The 21,182-nt window shown below is 38.0% G+C and overlaps 1 protein-coding gene across 15 annotated transcripts in view; it reads left to right on the forward strand.

Moving 5' to 3' along the window:
- Window positions 1-21,182, forward strand: part of ARID4B (AT-rich interaction domain 4B) — a 59,916-nt gene that overhangs the window by 1,043 nt on the left and 37,691 nt on the right. For all 15 annotated transcript variants that reach the window (XR_002826655.1, XR_002826656.1, XR_002826657.1 and 12 more), the window contains exons 2-8: window positions 38-91; window positions 14,829-14,941; window positions 15,687-15,752; window positions 16,952-17,042; window positions 18,611-18,690; window positions 19,725-19,816; window positions 20,998-21,136. Coding sequence is in view for 11 of the 15 variants with exons in the window: in XM_023745757.1 (XP_023601525.1) it covers window positions 88-91; window positions 14,829-14,941; window positions 15,687-15,752; window positions 16,952-17,042; window positions 18,611-18,690; window positions 19,725-19,816; window positions 20,998-21,136 (585 nt within the window). In the remaining 4 variants the exon portion in view is untranslated. The remainder of the gene's footprint in view (window positions 1-37; window positions 92-14,828; window positions 14,942-15,686; window positions 15,753-16,951; window positions 17,043-18,610; window positions 18,691-19,724; window positions 19,817-20,997; window positions 21,137-21,182) is intronic.

Below are 21,182 nucleotides of genomic sequence, written 5' to 3' on the forward strand. Positions count from 1 at the left end.
CCCGTGGCGGTGACGGTGCCTTTTGTGTCCCCCCCAGGTGCAGGTGAATCTGGTGTTTTGGAAGGGCGCCGCGGTCCCGGCATCACCATGAAAGGTAAGATCGCTGCGGAAAAGGAACCTCTGGGGCCGCAGAATCCAGGAAGCGAGGGGTCGGGTCGAGGGCGTGCGCTGGGCCCTCAGAGCGCTGGGCTTGGGGTGCGAGCCCTTTTCGGGGGGGACGAGAGTTAGTGGGGCGGTTGTCGGTGCGCGGTGCCGAGGAGTTGGAGCCAGTTTGGGGATCTCGTACTGAGGATGGCTGTCCCGTGTTTCGGGCGCCTCTTTTTGCCGGAAATGAGAGGGAGTAATTGCATGCAGGAGAGTGTTTCTGAGGGTAAAGCAGAAAAAGCAGGTCACGTAATCCGACTCGAGAACCTGAACTGCATTGGGGTTCTAGCGGTTACACGGATGTAAGGAAACCCCATTGATTGTGTGAACCGTGCCGTGAGCTTTTAGCAGACCTACTTGATTGGTCACGAGAATATCATCTTGAAGCACAGATTTTTTTGAAAGAGAATTTTGATGATGTTTGCACAGCTCGGAGATGGCACCTGTTCCTGGCATTTCCGGGGATGTAGGAGGGCTCCGTGTGTACGTCTTTGTTGAACTACATCTGGTCTGGGAATTGTCAGGTGTAGTGTTGCTTTGCGATGACACCGATGGCCAGGTTCCTCTGAAATGTGAACGTGTTAACTGAAGGAGGATATTGTCCGAGAAGTGGAATTTGCTTCATTGGTGGAAGAAGTGACAGCAGTGCGAGTGCAGGCTGTTTGTTCCCTTGGAGACGGTGTGATTGGACGCTGTGATGTTGTTAAACAGTTTAGGAGAAAGGCCTTGGGCCCCTGGGTGTCCAGGTTCAACTGGTGGGACTTGGGGGCAGCAGTATTTTCATCCACGTTCAGAAGTGCGTGTGGAGCAGGTAGAGTGTGTGCACAAGGACAGAAGTGCAACTGATGGTCTGTCTAAATGTAAATGCCGTCCACTTTTGACAGTTCCTTTGAACTATTTTTAAACAAGTTTACTTCGCTTTTCTTCAGAGGCAGGAGTGCTTTTAAAATTTGTAAGGCTTGTGTTTATGGCAGAAAGAAAAACCGGTGGCTGCTGAAATGTTTATCAGCTATACAAAGGAATTATGTTCAATCCAGTGATTTTTTTAGGCTTTTTCTTCTTGAGTTTGAGATGCTTTAAACACCTAAAATGTGTGTATCTGCTGGATTCCTAGCTCACCTTCATGTAAACAAAAAGACAACCAGGGATGTTTCATAAAGGAATCCCTTTTTGTGATTCACAGGTGTGACTAACGCCTGTGACCTGTGTAAAACAGTGACAAGTGAGTTTGTTAAGAAAAACGTATACCTTGCTTGATGTTGGATAAGAATTTCTTAAGAAAAATGTTGGGTTGAATAATAGGTAATACATTCAGAAGCTGAATAACACAGGATTTCATTTGGAATACATGTTGTAATTTGTCACAATTCCCAAAGTGGTGCCTGGCCTGTTAGGAACTCTGTTAATCTTTGGTTAAAAGAAATGTAGTAAGTTGAAGGTGTTTTAGATTTAAATTTCCTTTTCCTTTTCTTTCTTTCATTTCCTTTTTCTTCTATTTTTTTTCAATGTGTGTTTAAAAAAAAGAGAGAGAGTATGTTGGAAACTTTAACCTTAAAAGTTTCATGGTAAATGTTAGGCAAATGCAAATTTTTGAGTATCATTTTAAAACTACTGATTTTAAATGCTCAGCATTTCCATTATTCCTGCCTTTAAGAAAAGATGTTAGTAACGTTAAAAAGTGTTATTAAAATACACTTCTGATTTTATACCAGAAGAACTTCCTGTTACTATATAATAAGTTTTCTCTTAGGGAACCTCCTAGTAATCAGTAGTACTAAAAACTTAGCTAATTTCTTACAACTTAATTTCTTGTGTGATGAAAGTTGAGAGGCTGCCCATGATTGGTATTTTGCTTTAAAAAAAATTACAATTCAAAAAGTATTTAGTATTGATTATTTTGGACTTAAATTTTTTCCATGCTCCCAATTTCCCTATTGTAATGACAACAGCCTTGTAGAGGGATTTATGCCATTTATTAGCTCTTACCGAACATATTTATACTTGATGTAAGGAGGTGGAGTGTATAGTGTTGATGGAAGAAGACTTGAGGTGGTGAATACACAATACAGTGTACAGATGTTGTGGAATTGTGCACCTGTACCCTGTATAATTTTGTTAACGAGTGTCACCCCCAATAAGTTAATTAAAAGGGTGGGGGATCACTGTAGTTATGCTTCTGACAGTACAGCTTAAAAGTAATGATGCTTAGCCCTGGCTGGTGTGCTCAATGGTTAGAGCATCAAACCAAAGAGTTCCAGGTTTGATTACAGACAAAGGCAAGTACCTGGTTTTGGGTTCGCTCCCTGGCCCTATTTGGTCAGTTGGTCCTTGGTCTGGGTGGTTTCAGAAGGCAACCAGTGGATGTGTGTCTCACATCTTCCCTCCCTCCCACTCTCTCTCAGTGGGAAAAATGTCCTCAGGTGAGAATTAACAACAACAAGAAGTAATGATGCTTAAAATTTTAACTGATTTTTAAAGCATAATAATTTTTTAAAAATGAAGTAAACTTTTAAGCTTGTTATGTTCTATTAGTCACATGTTTTTTTTAAATTTTATTGTGACATTTGTTTTGAGGTAAAAGTGCTCTTTTGGTTGTTGCTTTAAATCCCAAAATAAATACAGTGAATATGTTAAGTATTATATGTTTTAGAAGGAATTTTCTTGTAGTGCTATCTTCAAGATTGGTATACTCTGTCTTGAGATATTTTTGTCCAGTGTGTTTTTGAGAAATCTAACACATTTTTGTGCTTTTAAAAAATATATATGTTTTTATTGATTTCAGAGAGGAAGGGAGAGGGAGAGAAAGATAGAAATATCAATGATGAGAGAGAATCATTGATTGGCTGCCTCCTGCATGCCCCCCACTGGGGACTGAGCCCGCAACCCAGGAATGTGCCCTTGACCTGAATCAAACCCGGGACCCTCCAGTCCGCAGGCCCACGCTCTATCCACTGAGTCAAACCAGCCAGGGCACACTTTTGTGCTTTTAACATAGATCATGATTTAGGTGTTATGTTGTATTTGTTTTTCATACTTTTGATAGCCCTTTCAACATCAGTGATAGCACATTATCAAGAAATGATAGACTATTAAGGGTTCTAAGTTATTCTAAGACTTAATTATATCAGATTCATTTCCTACTTATTTTTTCCTGCATCTATATTAACATTACATTGTGGTAAAATTTCTGTTATTTATTGTTATTTTAGAAAAAGAGAAGAAGGGGGAGAGATTGAGAGAAACATTGATTTGTTCCACTTATTTATTGATTCTTGTATGTGTCCTGACCTGGGATTGAACCCACAACCTTTGTGTATCAGGGAAGTGCTCTAACCAACTGAGCTACTCAGCCAGGGCCATGGTAAACTTTCACGTGAAATGGGAAGGCTAGACATTTCAGAATCTTTAGGGAGTAAGTGCTATAGATGGTTGTACTTAGAACTAGGGAGATGCTTTTTTTTTTTTTTTTTGGATGTATCAGTTTCTCCAGTATCACTGGCTTCAGTTTTATACAAATAATGGGTTGATTACAAATGCCTTTTTAAATGCCCTTTGCTTGTGTACATGTGTACATATTCTTATTACCGCTTCCCCTCCCTTCTTCTCCTTTTCCTTCCTCCTTTTTCTTCTCTCTCTCCTTGCCACCCCCTTTCCTCTCTCTCCCCCCTTCAAAAATCACTCATTTAACAGCCCCTTGCATGTGTCAGGCCGTGTGGAATGAAGGTGAATAAGCTATAGACCTGCTCTCAGGGAGCTCACAGTTTAGTAGAAGACAGAGAAAACAAAACATGGTGCATATTGAATTATAAGAGTATTGATTCAATATATGGTAATTATAAGTCCTGTGGGAGGATATCTAAGTCAGAGAGACCCATGGAAAGTCCTCTGGAATTGACATCTAAGCAGAGAGTTAAACTTTCACTAGGCAGAGAAGGGTAGAAAGGAGTGTTTTAGACAGAGAGGAAACAATATTTGGAAAATAAAGGAAAGCAAGGTAATGATGTATTTGGAAACTAAGGAGTTCACTGTGGCTGGATTATCTTAAAGCACCATGTGGTGGAGGTGGGAATAGGAGGGCAGTGATGGGGGATGAGGCTAAGTCAGGAGTTGAAAATATTCTTGGAAGGTACATGAAGTCACTGAAGGTTTTTAAGGAGGGGTAAAGACGTTGGATTTGTATTATAGAGAAATCACTTTGGTAGCATTGTATTGACTACATCAAAAGGGAGATCTGAGTGGAAGGGAGATTCCAGGTGAGGACCCCAACTGAGAAGTTGGGAGTGGAGCCGAGGGGATGGGTCTGAGATAGCTAGGAAGTAGAGTTTAGGGCTGAGGAACTCACCTGGGGTAGGAGAAATATGCAGGTTCCTTGGGGCGTGAGATGGATGTTGTTGTCATTTGAAGCATGTTGTCATTAAAGATGAGTAGGGTTTTGAGTATTTAAAGGACCTGTAAGAGGTCCACATCCATATGGATCTACTTATTAAGATGTGAGATTAAGAGAGCAGTTTGATGGAGAGCAATCAGACTTGATTATCCAGCGTGAATGTTAACCTCATAGTTAATATTTAACTACAACATTCAACTGGATTTAGGTCCATAATGTGACAAATGTATTTTGTCCTATAAATCTGTGGTCTTTTTGATGAAAGGCAATTTTGTAAAATACCGACTTGTTTTCTGTCCGAATTGCTAACTCTTTGCTTATTGTAATTTTAAAAAGTATGGCAGATGAGTACATTTTTCACTGAAGAATGCACTTTTGCTAACTCAGCCTCTAAGTTCAGTCATTGAAGAGATATTGTGTACTTTCCTAGTACCAGACATGGTTTTGGTGTTGAGGATACATCAGTGAACAAAACAAGAGTTTACTACCTTGTGGAGTTTACTTTTTATTAGGGTAGACAGACATCAGCAAAATAAAACAAATGTGGTAAGTGCTATGAAGAGAAATAAAGCAGATTCGGGCTGAGGTTAGAGTGACAGAGGGTGTTATTTTAATTATTTATTTATTCATTCATTCATTTGTTGTAATGAAGGGCCTGTTTGAGGAGATGACATTAAGCATCGTGTGAGACAAATGATACAGTGAGCCATTCACTCACCTGGGTGGGGAAGAGCATTCCAGGCGAAGCTGCAAGTGCAGAGACCTGCAGTCTGGCCGGTTTGATCTTGGCGTATTGAAGAAACAGGAAGAGGCCCTCGGGGCTGGAATGGTAGTGCAGTGTAGGGCTTTGTAGTCCTTGGTGAGGACTTAAGGGTAAAATCTGAGTGTGTGAGGAAGTCATTGAAGGGTTTGAGCAAGAGAGGGAAGTGATCTAATGCACATTTTCAGAAAGAACAGTAACTGCTGTGTAGAAACAGACTGCAGGGAGCAAGAGTGAAAGTAGGAGATGAGTCTAAGGCTCCCAAGTTAGTTGAGAGAGAGGTGGTGGACCACGGTGAGAGGTGGCCGTGATGACGGTGGGATGATGAGAGGGTTTGAATGGAGTGAATCTGGGGAAAGTCCTGTTTGCTGCTGCTTACAAATGGCACCCTCCCCCTTGGCTGTGATTAGTTGATAGGTATGGCCTTCCCTTACTAGTGAGCAATGGGCATTCAGATCAACAGTTCTCTCCATTTTACTTGGTTTTGTTTAACTTTTAGATCCATTTTACTTGGTTTTGTTTGAATTTTAGAAAATGAGATAAAATTCACCCTCTTGAAGTATACAATTACTTTTTAGTGTTTTCACAAGATTGTGGATCCATCACTGCTATTCAACTCCAAAACAGTTTCATCTTCCCGAAGGAAACCCTGGCAATTACTAATCTACTTTCTGTCTCTAAGGATTTGCCTGTTTTGGACATTTCCTTTGAATGGAATCATCCAATCTATAGCTTTGTGTGTCTGACTCCTTTTACTTAGCGTAGTATTTTCAAGGGTTACTCATTTTGTAGTATATGCCAATACTTCATTCCTTTTTATTCCTGAATAATACTCCATTTTATTGATATAACACATTTCATTAATCCACTTGTCAGTTATAGGACATGTGGATTATTTCTACTTTTTGCAGATGAATAATGTTGCTAATAACATTTGTATACAAGCTTTTGTGTGAACATATATTTTAAATGTTGGGGGACCTAGGAGTGGACCTTTCCATTTTTAGGGACGTCATCTATTATGTGTGATAACCCTGTTGAGAGCTGGATGACCACCAAGGAGTTGGACTTTAAAAAAATTCAACATTCGCCCTAGCCGGTTTGGCTCAGTGGATAGAGTGTCAGCCTGCAGACTCAAGGGTCCCAGGTTCGATTCCGGTCAAGGGCATATACCTTGGTTGCGGGCACATCCCCAGTAGGGAGTGTGCAGGAGGCAGCTGATCGATGTTTTCTCTCTCATCGATGTTTCTAGCTCTCTATCCCTCTCTCTTCCTCTCTGTTAAAAATGAATAAAATATATTTAAAAAAAATTCAGCATTCATTGAACACTTACAGGCTAGTCTCTGTACAGTGAACAAAACATGTAGAAAGTCCTGGCCCTGTGGGTCTTATATTTTAAGGTCATGGGAAGGTAAGCAGACAAATAAGAATAAACATAAATAGATTACCTAGTTTGTTAGATGGTAAATAGTATGAAAATAAGAGGGGAGCTGGGTAAGGAGGAAGGGAATGAGGTAGGCTGTAGTATTAAATAAGGTGATCAAACAGGCTTTATTGAGAAGACTTGATGGAAAGATGTGAGGGAGCTGGTCATGTGGCCTCAGACAGTTTGACTTGTTCAGTGAACTGCATAGGGCTGGGGGCTGGAGTGGAGTGAGGAAGGAAGAGACAAGGAGGGGGTGGGATTGGACCCATAAAGGGCTGCAGGCTGGGGCCCAGCAGATCAGATCAGATCACCAGATCAGGAATGTGGATTTCACTCTGATAGAAATAGGAAGCAACTGGGGGCTTTGAATAGAAGAGTGGTGCAGTCTCTATGTACTGGCACCTTTTCATCTGTTTTTAAAGGATCACTGACTGCTGTGTTAAAGACTGGCTGTAGGCAAGTGGAAGCCGACCATTTAGGAAGCTGTTTTAATTAAGGATGATGGTGGTGGTGATGGAAGGAGACATGACTTGGGGTGGTGAACACACAATACAATATACAGATGATGCATTACAGAATTGTACTCCTGAAACTTATATAATTTTACTAACCAGTGTCACCCCAATTTTTTTTAAAAGGGGAGATGAGGGTGATATGGTGTCCACCACAGTGAGGAAGGTGAGCAGTAGTCAGATTTTAGGTGTCCTCAGAATCATTTTTTAAAAATCCTTACCTGAGGACATGCTGAGAGAGAGAAAAACATTGATTAGTTGCCTTCCATATGCCACCCACACTGGGGATCAAATTGGTAACCCAGGTATGTGCCCTGACCTTTTGGTGCACAGGACGAAGCTCAATGAACTAAGCCACTCTGGCCGGGCTTGGGTGTCTTTGGAAGGTAGAGCCAGCAGGCATTCCTGTCAGACTGATGTAGGGGAAAGAGAAAGGGTCAAGGACACAAGATTTTCTGGCTGGTAACTGGAAAATGAATGAAGTTAGGGCTGCATAATTTTTGAACATAAGCATTTATATTTTATATTTGTAAAAAATGCTAAGTGGTGTATTGCTCTGCCTAATGTGGCTATAAACAAAATATGGACATGCTATATTAATTTTTTGGTAACAGACATTTAAAAGACCTGCAAACTTTTATTCTTGACAAATTGTTTAAAAACAGGATTCTTACTGCCTTCCTTTTGATGTCACAGAACAAAGATATTTCTACATTCAGAAGGATGGACTAGTGTTCTATGTAAGATGACACCCACAGGAAGCAATGGAAACCATAGTCACACTAATCCTTTTGATATTTAAAAGTTGCAGATGTAGAAGGTGTATATTTTGATAAGGCATAAACTGCAAGTAGAATTATTAAAAATTTGTATTACTTAAGTGCAAAGTATCACTTGTAACATATTACTTAATCCTATATAATAAAAGCCTCATATGCTAAGTGTCCAGTTGTCCGTTCAGCCAATCAGAGCATAATATGCTAATGATATGCTGAGGCCACTCAACCACTCGGTATCATGTGCACTGACCACCAGGCAGCAGATGCTTCGACTGGTAGGTTAACTTGCTGCTGAGGTCCAGCCGATTGGGACTGAGGGAGATGGGCCAGACACACCCTGGAGCCCTCCCACATCCCTCCCTGGCCCCGATTGTGCACCAGTGGGGTCCCTCAGCCTGGCCTGCGCCCTCTCGCAATCCAAGCTGAGGGACCCCCCCCCCTCAAGTGCACGAATTTCGTGCACTGGGCCTCTAGTTTGAATATAAAAGGCAAAGGAAAATATGGCCTCCATTAAACCTAATGGATGTTGAATGAAACATAAAGTAGAAGTAACTTTCGTTCCCAAGATATTTGGAATATTTTAATTTAATTATTTTACATCAAAATAAGACTACATTTGTTACCTCTTTAACTACTAATCAGTATGTTTAATTTAATTTAATTTTTTAAATGGAATCTTAATTATTGATTGATTGATTGTTTTGAGACAGAGAGAGATCAATTTGTTGTTCCGCTTATTATGCATCATTGGTTGATTATGTGCCCTGACTGAGGATCGAACCCACAACCTTGGCATATTGGGACGCCACTCTAACCAACTGAGTTATCCAGCCAGGGACTGTTTAACTTAATTTTAAAAGAGAGCTTATATTATAAAAATTATTACATTTCTACTCATTCAGAACTGCAGGAAATCCTGACATTGATTTCATGGAAGACAATGTGTTTCTAGAAATGTGATAATATTCATACTGTGATTGGAGACACCATTCACATTTGGGGAGGAAAATGAGTTTATAAAAGTATGTAAACAGTTTACTGGAAAAAGAAAAGGCAGGTATTCTAGAGTCAGCCTACAGAGACAGAGAAACCAAACTTCATGTTCACCATGACTATACTAATGGTCATATTTTAGGCTGGAAAATAGGAAAGGGATAAAATAAGAGGCACAGAGGGAAAGTTATAAAACACTTGTCTTTCTCTGAACATAGTTTGCAGTGTTCCTTAATTAAGAATTGCTCGTACTCAGAAGGTCCAAGTATGGGTATCAAGGTTTCTATAAATCTCTCTTCCCCAGAATTATGTGCTGAATTTTAGTATGGTCATACGTTTTCCTGGGGAGCAGACCCAAAGCTTAGCTTCTCAATGGAAGCTAAGTCTGTAAAATAAAATACTACAGAAACGCAGCTCTACAAGTCATCTGTTAGCTGATCTGCTACCAGTCGTCTTAATAGAAATAGTTGTTTGCACATCTTTCTACTCTTACCATGAAAGAAACAGGTAATCTGGTCAATACTCATTTTATTTTCATTTGTTTATATCACTACAGTTAGAAAAGAGTTTTTATTAAACTGTTTCTGAAATGTTAGCATTTATATGAATAGCTTAAAATGTTTGCCTTTATAATTTCTAAAGAGAATCTGAATGTTTTCAGTTATAATTATAAATAAAGATTCTTTGATTCATGGACACATCTTATAAAATAACTTTAAAAGGTTGCTCTGAAAATCTGGAAGTATAGTTTTTATCACACTGGGTATTATTTATGAAACTATTATAAAAGTTAATGTATGTTTGCTCTTACCTTTTCCACATTCAGTTATTTGCCTAATGGGGTCATTCGCGGCAAGGATGTACTTAGCTTTAGGGTACAGTTAGAGATACATATGAAATCTTGCATCACTCTGCCTGGTGTGAGTGTTTTTCCAGTTTAACATGGTGTTGGCAGTGGGTTGATCCTCTGGGCCAAAATTATGATTTGTAAGGAGGAAGATTTTACAGAAAATAGTATATGTATCATTTTTAAATTATAAATTTAGCTATCAATTAAAAGGATACTAATTCTGTATATAGTTTTATACTATTAAAATGCGTCACTTTATATCTTGCACAGTGAAGTGGATACTTTATGCAGACTTTTCTTATTTAAGCCATTTTCTTCTAATTTATAGATAAATTTTTGGCAGTGTGACTTAACTCTAGGTTATTTGAAGTCCTGTGTGTCAAGGTTTTACAAGTAACAGACTGCTATCTCCTAATTTGATTAACTTGCAGTATAATTGCTTATGAAAGCATAGTCATTAATAACTTTAATAATTTTCATTGAAAATCATACTTACGTTTTGTCATTAATAGCCAAAATGAAGATTATAAACTGTCAAAGAAAAGATTCACTTCATACTGATAGTAAAAATTAGACTTGAATGTATAAAAACCATCTTTTTTTGAGAGAGATGTTGTTTCTAGTACTCTCTCTATTCCTTACTGTTGAAGTTTGGATAAGGTCATTTATGAAAGTAGATATCAGTTTCATTTTTTTGCAGGATGCGGATAATAGTTACCTTATGATTGTGTAAGTACGAAATGAAATAACATTTGAAATGTCTTATGTTGTGCTTGGCATAGTTCTAAGCAGTCAGTATATGTTAGCTATATTGTTTTGGTAAAAGCCTGTCACTCCTGCTATAAACCGATAGAATAAGGATCTTTAATTAAGACTGCTTAGGATTTGATTAGAACTCCTCTGCTTACCAGGTTGTGGGTAGTTTTCTTAAACTTTCTAAGAAGGCTGGTGTTCTTGTCTAAAATGAGGAATGGTCTTAGTACTTACCTCATGGGGTTGTTGGGAGTGGCTAAAGGTAATAACAGGATCTACTACATAATAGATTCTCAATAAATGGGAGTTATTGTTATTCTATGGAAAGAATGTGTAAACTCTTGTGAATTTAGGCTTTCAAGTTGATATAGTGACAAGTTTTGTTTTTATTTCTAATTTTTTTGTTTCTTTTTAAAAATTTATATTGATTTCAGAGAGGAAGGGAGGGGGAGAGAGAGATAGAAACATCAATGATGAGAATCATTGATTGGCTGCCTCCTGCATGCCCCCTACTGGGGATCAAACCCGCAATTCTGGATGTGCCCTTGACTGGAATTGAACCTGGGACCCTTCAGTTGGAAGGCTGATGCTCTATCCACTGAGCAAAACTGGCCAGGCTGTTTGTTTCTTTTAACTTAAAGGGATTTAGAAGTGTGTGTGTGTGTGTGTGGGGGGGGGGGGGGGGGTTGTAATTTTCAGATTAAGAGTAAAACCTGTTATTTTTGTCTTAATGGAATCCTTTAAAACAAAATGTTTAATGTAAGGTGAAAACCGGATTTCTTTATTCCAAGAACTGGTTGCTCTCATTTCAAACCTTTATCGTAGCCCTTCCTGTTGCTGGGGGTTCTACGAAATATTTGTCCTTGCTTCTAATTTGCTGCTGGCTTGCCTAGGTAGGATTCTTTCAAGGGAAAAGTAAATTTTGCTTCCAAGCCTAGGGGGTTGTTATTGGATTAGGTGAACCACTATAGATAGTTATTTTCTGGGTAAGCATCCACTTCTAGCCCTGTTTATTTATGTAGGGCAAAAACAAACTTTTCTCCTCTAGATCAGATCACTCTTCTGATGTGGCATTTAGTCACCTGAAGCTGGTCTAGGTGGTGAGCCGTGGGGGTGGGTGAATGAGTGCTGGGGCCCTGCCAACCCTGAGTAGTTGTCATTCATTCATCTGTTGGAATTCTCTCCATTGTGGTTTTTAATGCCTCTTTGAGATTGTCATAGACAAAAAGTTGCTTTTATAGATTTATCTGTATGTTTAAATACATTTATTTACTGGAGGTTTTAGCATCAAATTTAGTACTTTTGTTTTCTGATTCTCCTGGCTGCATTGGCACCGCCTAGTAAGTAGTTTGAATGCTTACTCTTTTTAAGAACCTATCTCAATAAAATGTCATCTAGCATGTTTTGCTTTAAAAAAACACATCTTGAATAACTGAATATTTTCTAGGTAATGTCAACATTAGTCAGCCACTTGGAGAATTGATTCAGCTATTCTCTTTTTTAAAGCATTTTATGTGTTGGGTGTACTGAAGCCCAGGGCACAATGGAGATTACTGTTGATGCATTTGGGCACTTAACGTGTTTCCTTGGCATTTTGGCTTCTTGAAGGATTAGTATTCACCAATAGCTAATTTCAAAATCGCTTATCCTTTTCAGCGTTCTCAGGGAATTCAGTGTTTTTTAGGAGCCAGGGAGGGCATTTGGTAGATTGACTAGAAAAATAATTGTTTAAGCAGTGCTGATAACTGTGAGGTAGCTGTTGCCTTGACAACTAGGAAACTGTTCTGTTTGCTAAACAAAGAGATGGTAATTTAGTAGTTTAATTTCCTCTTGGCATGGAGGTGTTACATAAAACATTTTATTTTAGCCTCTGAGATGGTCTATATTATTGACCAAAATCAGGGAAGCAGAGCGAAAAGAGAAGGTAAGAGGTTTCTTTTGTTTTGTTTTTGGTTGTTTGTATACATGTTCTACCTATCAGGGTGGGTGTTGGTCAAGAGAGTCTTAATTAATCGGCTCACAGTTCTTTGTATCTCTCTGTGTTAGACCAAAGTACAGTAGCCTCAGAATAGGTGTATAGCCTTGGTTATCTTTCTGTCACTCTAAAGCAGTGGTTCTCAACCTTCTGGCCCTTTAAATACGGTTCCTCGTGTTGTGACCCAACCGTAAAATTATTTTCGTTGCTACTTCATAATTGTAATGTTGCTACTGTTAAGAATCGTAATGTAAATATCTAATATGCAGGATGGTCTTAGGCGACCCCTGTGAAAGGGTCATTCGACCGCCAAAGGGGTCGCGACCCACAGGTTGAAAACCGCTGCAGTCTAAAGGGTTGTGGTATACACTTCCTTATGGAGCATCCCACCAACTCTTAACCTCTTGCTATAGAATGCAACATGATTATTTCTGAATTGAATATGGGATAATATTTATACACCCCCTCATATATATACACAATTATACTGGCATCTGCTGTTTATGTGTTTTTATTTTATTTTATTTTATTTTATTTTATTTTATTTTATTTTATGTTTTTATTGATTTTAGAGAGAGGGACAACCACCCTTGTCTTAGTTTATGTAATACCTCCACCTTTAAAAAAAGTTATTACAATTATTTGATATAAATATGGGCACTTTTGTTACATAGCATTATAATTTTAAAAAATATATTTTTATTGACTTTATTTATTTATTTATTTAAATATATTTTATTGACTTTTCACAGAGAGGAAGGGAGAGGGATAGAGAGTTAGAAACATCCATGAGAGAGAAACATCGATCAGCTGCCTCCTGCACACCCCCTACTGAGTATGTGCCCGCAACCAAGGTATATGCCCTTGACAGGAATCGAACCTGGGACCCTTGCGTCCGCAGGCCAACGCTCTATTCCTTGAACCAAACTGGTTAGGGCCATTTTTATTGACTTTTAGATAGAGAGGAAGGGAGAGAGAGATAGAAACATCACTGAGAGACACATTGATCTGCTGTCTCCTGCCTGGCCCCTATTGAGGATCAAGATCAAAACCCAGGCATGTGCCGTGATCGGGAATCAAACCCCGAACCTCTTGGTCCAGGGGACAAACACTTAATCCACTGAGCCACACCAGCCAGGCACATAGCATTAGAATTAAAAAATAAATAAATAAATATGTTTTTGGAGATGCTAGCCACAACTGTTAGGAGTGAATTTACTTTAAGATCCAAATGAAAATGATTTTTGCATTATTTGTTGCTGTATAACTGTATTTTCCCACTTACGTTTTATGGAATGTAATGGTAATAGATGTTAATGGGAAGGTAATAGACGTTAATAGGAAGAAAAAATAAGAGGTTCTTTGGACAAACCAGATTGGGAAATGATGAGGCAGAGTGGGAATTCATTCAGTAAACCAGTTTTCCCAAATTTTCCTTCCTTTTTTTTTTTTTTTTGGTGGAGCTTCTTGGGATATTAGTATTTCTCGTGAAACACTTTGGGAAAAGCTACTTACATAATCTTTCTTTGGCTATGGACTTGATTAATATAAGCAGAACTCCTTAGAAATACAGATCCTATGTACAAGTATACCTGATTGTAAAAAGTCAGAGCAGCTACATTAGGACTGTTAAAAACTAAATCAACAAGTGGGGAACCTAACATATTAGTTACGGTTGACGGATAAACAAACAGTGAACCCATGCCTTAAAGCATTGGAGACATTTTGACTAAGTTTTATTGGAAGCTTCCCAGATTGGATTTTGTAGTTTGAATACATGAATTCCTCCTGCCCCTTTTATGCCATTCTGTCTAAAAGTTGTCTAGGTATTCTGAATTTGGGTGCTTGTAAAGATACAGCCTATAAGAAGAAATTTTCTCTGACTTTGAGCTTTAAGAATCTGCTTTTTCATGGTCATGTAGTAAATAGATATTTGAATGGATGGTGGATGGAGGGGGTGTGAAGGAATGGTATATATTTGTGATTGAGCAAATTCATATTATGAACCATGTGTATTTTAATAGAAAAAGACGCCTTTATGTTTTATATCATATACATTTAGTACATTTAAGTAGACTTTGATATATATATTGTAGTTATCTTTAAATTAGTGTATTTTACAGATTGTACTTGTTAACAAATACATAGTCAGTTATCACAGCTTTTATAGCTATAACAAATTTGCTCTGCCATTCTGAGGTCTGACTGTGGGAAGAATCAGAGCTTAAATCTAATTGGTTTGCATTTTTAGGCCCTGGATGAGCCTCCCTATCTGACAGTGGGCACTGATGTGAGTGCTAAGTACAGAGGAGCCTTCTGTGAAGCCAAGATCAAGACAGCAAAGAGACTTGTCAAAGTCAAGGTACAGTCTATGTAGATTTTATAGATTATATGTCCAGTGTTTACTATTTAAACTTGGGTGAGTATATTTAATAACTTTCTCCTGCAAGATGAGTTTAGTTTCTAGGAGTAATGGCTATGAAAATACCTGGGAGAAAATCATTATTTGTGATTTAGAAGTATTTTAATTGGAATGAAGGTTAGATTAAATATAGATGGGATATATATATATATATATATATATATATATATATATATATATACACCCTCTCTCTTACACACACACATATTTTAAACCCAAGGATTTTTTTTAAAAAATTGATTTTAGAGAGAGGGAGGAAGGAAGAGAGAGAGAGAAACATCTGTGTTAGAGAGAAACATTGATTGGCTGCCTTTGCATGCACCCCAACTGGGGATGGAACCTGCCATCTTTTGCTGCACGGGATGATGCTCCAACCAACGGAGCCACACCAAGCAGGGCAGAATATGGTTTTTATTGATTTTAAAGAGAGGAAAAAGAGATAGAGAGAAACACTGATGTGAGAGAGAAACATCAGTCGCTGCCTCCCACAGAAACCCCTACCGGGGATCAAACCCATAACCTAGGTATGTGCCCTGACAGGGAATCAAACCCATCACCTTTTGGTTATACAACGACACTTGAACCCACTGAGCCACTCGGTCAGGGCAGTATACTGAGGGCCACCTTACTATAGACTTGGTGTTGTGTGTGTGTGCATGTGTCTAATTAAATTTATAATCTCTAGGTAACATTTAGGCATGATTCTTCAACAGTGGAAGTTCAGGATGACCACATAAAGGGCCCACTAAAGGTAATTCATTTATTTATTCATTATTAATTCCGATGCTTCAGTGGTAAATGATTAAAATTATACCCGGTCATTTCTTTTTAATTCATTGACTATCTTGTTGTTGAATTGATAAATATGTATTGCTCTCTAAATAGATTAATAGAGAAAATGATGAGTGAGAATCATGGATCGGCTGCCTCCTGCACACCCCCTTACTGGGGATGGAGCCTGCCACCTGGGCATGTGGCTGGGAATTGAACCGTGACTGGGAATTGAACCCTGACCTCCTGGTTCATAAGTGGACGCTCATCCACTGAGCAACACTGGCTCGACACTCTGCTCATTTTTCTAATCAGATAGTTTGTTTTGATATTGAATTGGATGAGTTCTTTATATATTTTAGATATTAACCCTTTATCAGATTAATGATTTTCAAATACTTTTCCCATTCAGTAGGTTGCGTTTTCATTTTCTTGATAGTTTCCTTTCCTGTGTAGAAGTTTTTAAGTTTGCTGCAGTTTTAAAGACCATGTAAATATAACTCAGTATTTTCTTGATCAAATGGGAACTTTTAAAAAAATATATATTTTATTGATTTTTTACAGAGAGGAAGGGAGAGAGATAGGGAGTTAGAAACATCGATCAGCTGCCTCCTGCACACTCCCCACTGGGGATGTGCCTGCAACCAAGGTACATGTCCTTGACTAGAATCGAACCCGGGACCCTTGAGTCCGCAGGCCGACGCTCTAGCCACTGAGCAAAACCGGTTAGGGCTCAAATGGAAACTTTTAAATGATTGTCATTAGTGTTACATTTTAACTCTTAAGGAGACTTCAGAGCCTATTCCTTAATTTTTCTCCCCTTCCTCCACCGCCTTCAAAGAGGAGTGGTTATATGGGGCACGGACAGTCAGTTTCACAGATGGTGGTTCCAGTTCTCAAAGTGAGATCTGAGGACTCCTGGGGGTTCTTAAGACCCTTTTAAGGGAAAACGGGCACAACTGTTTTCATAATAATTCTTAGATAGTATTCGCCTTTTTACTATGTTGACACTTTCACTGATGGTACAGAAACAGTAGTGGTAAAACTGCTGGTACCGCAACACAAATCAGTAATTTTATTCTTTCTACCGTGCACTCAATTAAAAAAATAAATAAAGCCAGTTTTTGGTTTGTTCACTTACCTTCTAAAAAGTTTTTCTAACTTTTAAAAATACTTTAGGTTGGAGCTATTGTGGAAGTGAAGAATCTCGATGGTACATATCAGGAAGCTGTCATCAATAAATTAACAGACGCGAGTTGGTATACTGTAGGTAAGGGAATCCATCTTTTTTTTTTTTTTTAGTATATTTTATTGATTTTTTACAGAGAGCAAGGGAGAGGGATAGAGAGTTAGAAACATCAATGAGAGAGAAACATCGATCAGCTGCCTCCTGCACATTTCCCACTGGGGATGTGCCCGCAACCAAGGTACATGCCCTTGACCGGAATAGAACCCGGGATCCTTGAGTCCTCAGGCCGATGCTCTATCCACTAAGCCAAACCGGTTAGGGCAAGGGAATCCATCTTTTAAAGAAGTTTTTTCAAAGATAATACAACTAAAGCAAAGTTTCCTTGATTTACTTTCTCCCCAGTGCCATAGACGATATAACTGTTAATGGTTATCTTTCCAGATTAAAAAATTGGTTTTATTGATATGTGCATAACATATTATTTGAAATTATTTAGTTATGCATATTATAGCATTGGATTTCTAGCAATTTTTCATTTCAAAGTGTATCTCAGAGAAATTTCTTTTTCCATCTTAACCATTTTTTTTTTATCATCAGCCTAGGATATGTTTATTGATTTTAGAGAGAGGAAGGAGAGAGAGAGAGAGAGAAAGAAACATCGATTGGTTGCCTCCCATATTAGCCCTGACCGAGTATTGAACCTGCAACCTTTTGGTGTATGGGACGATGCTCCAAGCAACTGAGCCACCCAGCCAGGGCCATTCTAACCATTTTTAAGTGTACATTTAAGTATATTTATCTTGTTGAGTCACACCGGCCGGGCTGTTATCTTTTCCTTATTATTTTTAGTTTGTGAGTTCTTTTTATATTCTGAATACTTGCTGCTTTAGTTTGCAAGTACTTTTCTCATTGTTTTACTTGTATCTTTACTATGTCACAAAATATACGTATATTCTGTATATATATAAACTTACAGTAAATTTGGTGGGGCATTTTAGTACTTTAAATAAGTAGTTTTCAACTGGGAGCAAGTTCATCACTCAGGGAACATTTGGCAATGCCCGGAGATATTTTTGGTTATCACAGCTGGAAGGGGGTGCTGATGGCATCTAGTGGCCAAGGTTGCTGTTCAATATCTACAGTGCACAGGACAGCTCCCCCGCAATGGAAGAGGATTATCTGGTCCAAATGTTAGTAGAGCTGTGACTGAGAAACCCTGCTTTAAATAAAAATAGAGTACTTCTTTAATGGCAGTCTGAATATATCAGTTTGTACTCTTTCTGTTTCTTAGCTAAATCTGTAGGTTTTTACCAGCAGGAAATCTTGCTTTTCCTTTACCACCTTGAGAAGGGGTAATAGCGTTTAAATAGTTTCATGCTGCAATGCTAACATTTTTATTTGGTGTTTTCTGTTTGAGGGAAGAAGGTTTTTTTCATTTAAGGTCCATTGTTTCTTTTTTGCTAGAAATTGGAAAAGATACTCAATGTTTGAAGTTGTTTATTAGAAAACATAAAATGTGACGTGAATTTTGAATGTAATATTTAAAACAATAAATAGCTCTATTTCTGCTCGGAAAATTAAATAATTTAATTATCTTGTTAATCTTTGAAAAACTCTTCAGCAGTTTCCGTTTTTACCTCCTCTCCTAGTTTTTGATGATGGAGATGAGAAGACGCTGAGACGGTCCTCGCTGTGCCTGAAAGGAGAGAGACATTTTGCTGAAAGTGAAGTAAGTGACCATTTAACAGATGAACATCTCCTAATAGTTTGTATCGGGGGGAGCAGAGTTTGCTTTCTCAAATCAAGCAACTTACATGTTAATTAGGAAAATTCATCAAAACATAATACCATTATAATACAATCTGTGAAGCCTGCTTGAGGCCTTGTGTTTGAGTATTCTTTTTTGTCATGTAAATGATTATAGGAAAGAGAGGTCTGATTTGTAGCCCACTTGAACCCCATCATCATGAAAATAATGTAGTTATACAAGCAATCCAGAACTACTATTGCTAGTAGCTGACATAATTGCAGCCTCCTTAAAGAAGCCTTGCCTGGCTGCCCTTTCTAAAATTGTCCCTTTCATCCCTCTTAATTGTTTTAGGTTGGTTTCATTTTCTTTATAGCACATACTGTTCGCTGACTTTAAAATATGTGTATGTGCTTGACTATTGGTCTATTATTGTCTGCCTTTCTCATTGGAATGTGTCAGGAGGGCAGGGATTTTGTGTCTTGTTTGCCACTTGGTTCCCAGTGCCTAGAACAGTGCCCACAGAGTAGGAACTGACTAAATGTTTGTTGAATGAATAAATGAAGTGCTTATATTTCTTAGGGAAATATAAAGCATTTTTCAGAGCTTTACATACATTATTACATTTACATTATGAAGTAGAAACCATTATTTTCTTTTACTTACAGATAATGAAACATGGTTAGAGCTGGTTCTTAAACCAGCACTTTCTAATACCAAATCCATGCTCTAAAATTAAAATGTGTTATTCAGTTACTAAGAAGGGAAAGTTCACAACGTTTTGTAAATCTGTAGCTTGCTACTCAGAATTTTTAAATGATCGTATGGTTATAAATAGTGCTATAGTCTCTACCCCCTCCCCAGTCAATAAAAATTAATGCCCAGAGGGGCCCAACCATAATTTTTTTTCTAGTCACTATTTAGAACAGTGTTTTTTGGGGGACATTTATATTATTTATTAAATCACTAGACTTGCAATGTAATAACTTTTTCTGGGTTTATGTTCTTACCCACAGACTCTAGACCAGCTCCCACTCACCAACCCTGAACATTTTGGCACTCCAGTCATAGGGAAGAAAACAAATAGAGGAAGAAGATCTAATCATATGTAAGTCCATTTTCATAACTGTTAGTTAAACCTGAATTCATTTCTCCTAGTGTTGCTCTAATAGTTACTAATTTTAAATTGTAATTTCAAAATGCTAACTGAATCTAATAGTAATTTTAGATCTAATAGTAATTTCAGACTCCTTAGCATGGGTCCTTGAGGTTCTCCATGTTCAGCCAACCTTAGCAGCTGGGTATCTACCTCTTATTACTCCCTACATGTATGGGGATACTGTAGTCAAAATGGAACGGGCCAGCATTCTAATTGTGGCTATGCTTTGGAGACAGAAATTGGGTGAGCATAGCTCTCATATTATAGCAAACCCATGAAAATAGGTATTAGTTTTATCCTTATTAAAAATTGGGGAAATTGGCTGCAGATACAATAAGTAACTAATCTAAGGAACACAGGAATGAAAGGATCCCCTTACTGGGGATCGAGCCCACAACCTGATTGTGGGCTTTCTCTGAAGCAGATTCAGCAGAATTTTTTGTTTTGTTTTGTGTTTCTTTTTTCCTTTTTAGTAGTATTTTTTACTCTACTTTTGTCTAATATCAAATAGACGGTTTTAGATTCCTTTTCTAATGTCTTTCTAAGTTACTAGTTCAATATACAATGTAACTGGAAGGAATTTTTAACAATACAAAAGAATCATATTGTGCATTTTATGATTATTTGTGCATATTTGATACTGAGAATAACAGTGATGATCTCTTACCAGATTGTCTCCTCTCTCTCCCCTGACCCCCAGTAATAAAGATCTGCCTGCCTTCTTGTAAAATTAGCTTTGTACTGAGAGTGTAAAATTACTGTCTATAACTCCTTTAATCTGAATGTAGGATCTAATATATTTTACTATGTATAGCATGGGGGTATTTTATATGGGGCCTTCAGCTTTTTGAGAATTTGGGGACCAATGTTAGTCTGTTCTGAACTTTCCCTTAATTGTTTAAAATAGCACTAAATAAATGGGAAATATCTTTAGGAAAATGATGTATTTTTCTCTAGTGATATTCCTTTTATGTTGGTATTCTTTAGAAATTTAGGAACTTAATTTTTAAATTAGCCGTTCTGTGGACATTAGGAAATGGGAAAAGATTTCTGGAATGTCTGTATTTATCAGCTTGGTCTGCTTCTTCTTGGTGAAGATAAGTGAAATTTCTTACTGTTTATTTCCCTAGACCAGAGGAAGAGTCTTCTTCATCCTCCAGTGATGAAGATGAGGACGACAGGAAGCAGATTGATGAGCTGCTAGGCAAAGTTGTTTGTGTAGATTACGTTAGTTTGGATAAAAAGAAAGCACTATGTTTTCCTGCATTGGTGAGTAACTTCAATTAAACGAGTTTCATTTTCAACTACATAAGTT

This window comes from Myotis lucifugus, unplaced genomic scaffold (genome assembly GCF_000147115.1).
Source record: "Myotis lucifugus unplaced genomic scaffold, Myoluc2.0 scaffold_578, whole genome shotgun sequence".
Taxonomy (NCBI): Eukaryota; Metazoa; Chordata; class Mammalia; order Chiroptera; family Vespertilionidae; genus Myotis; species Myotis lucifugus.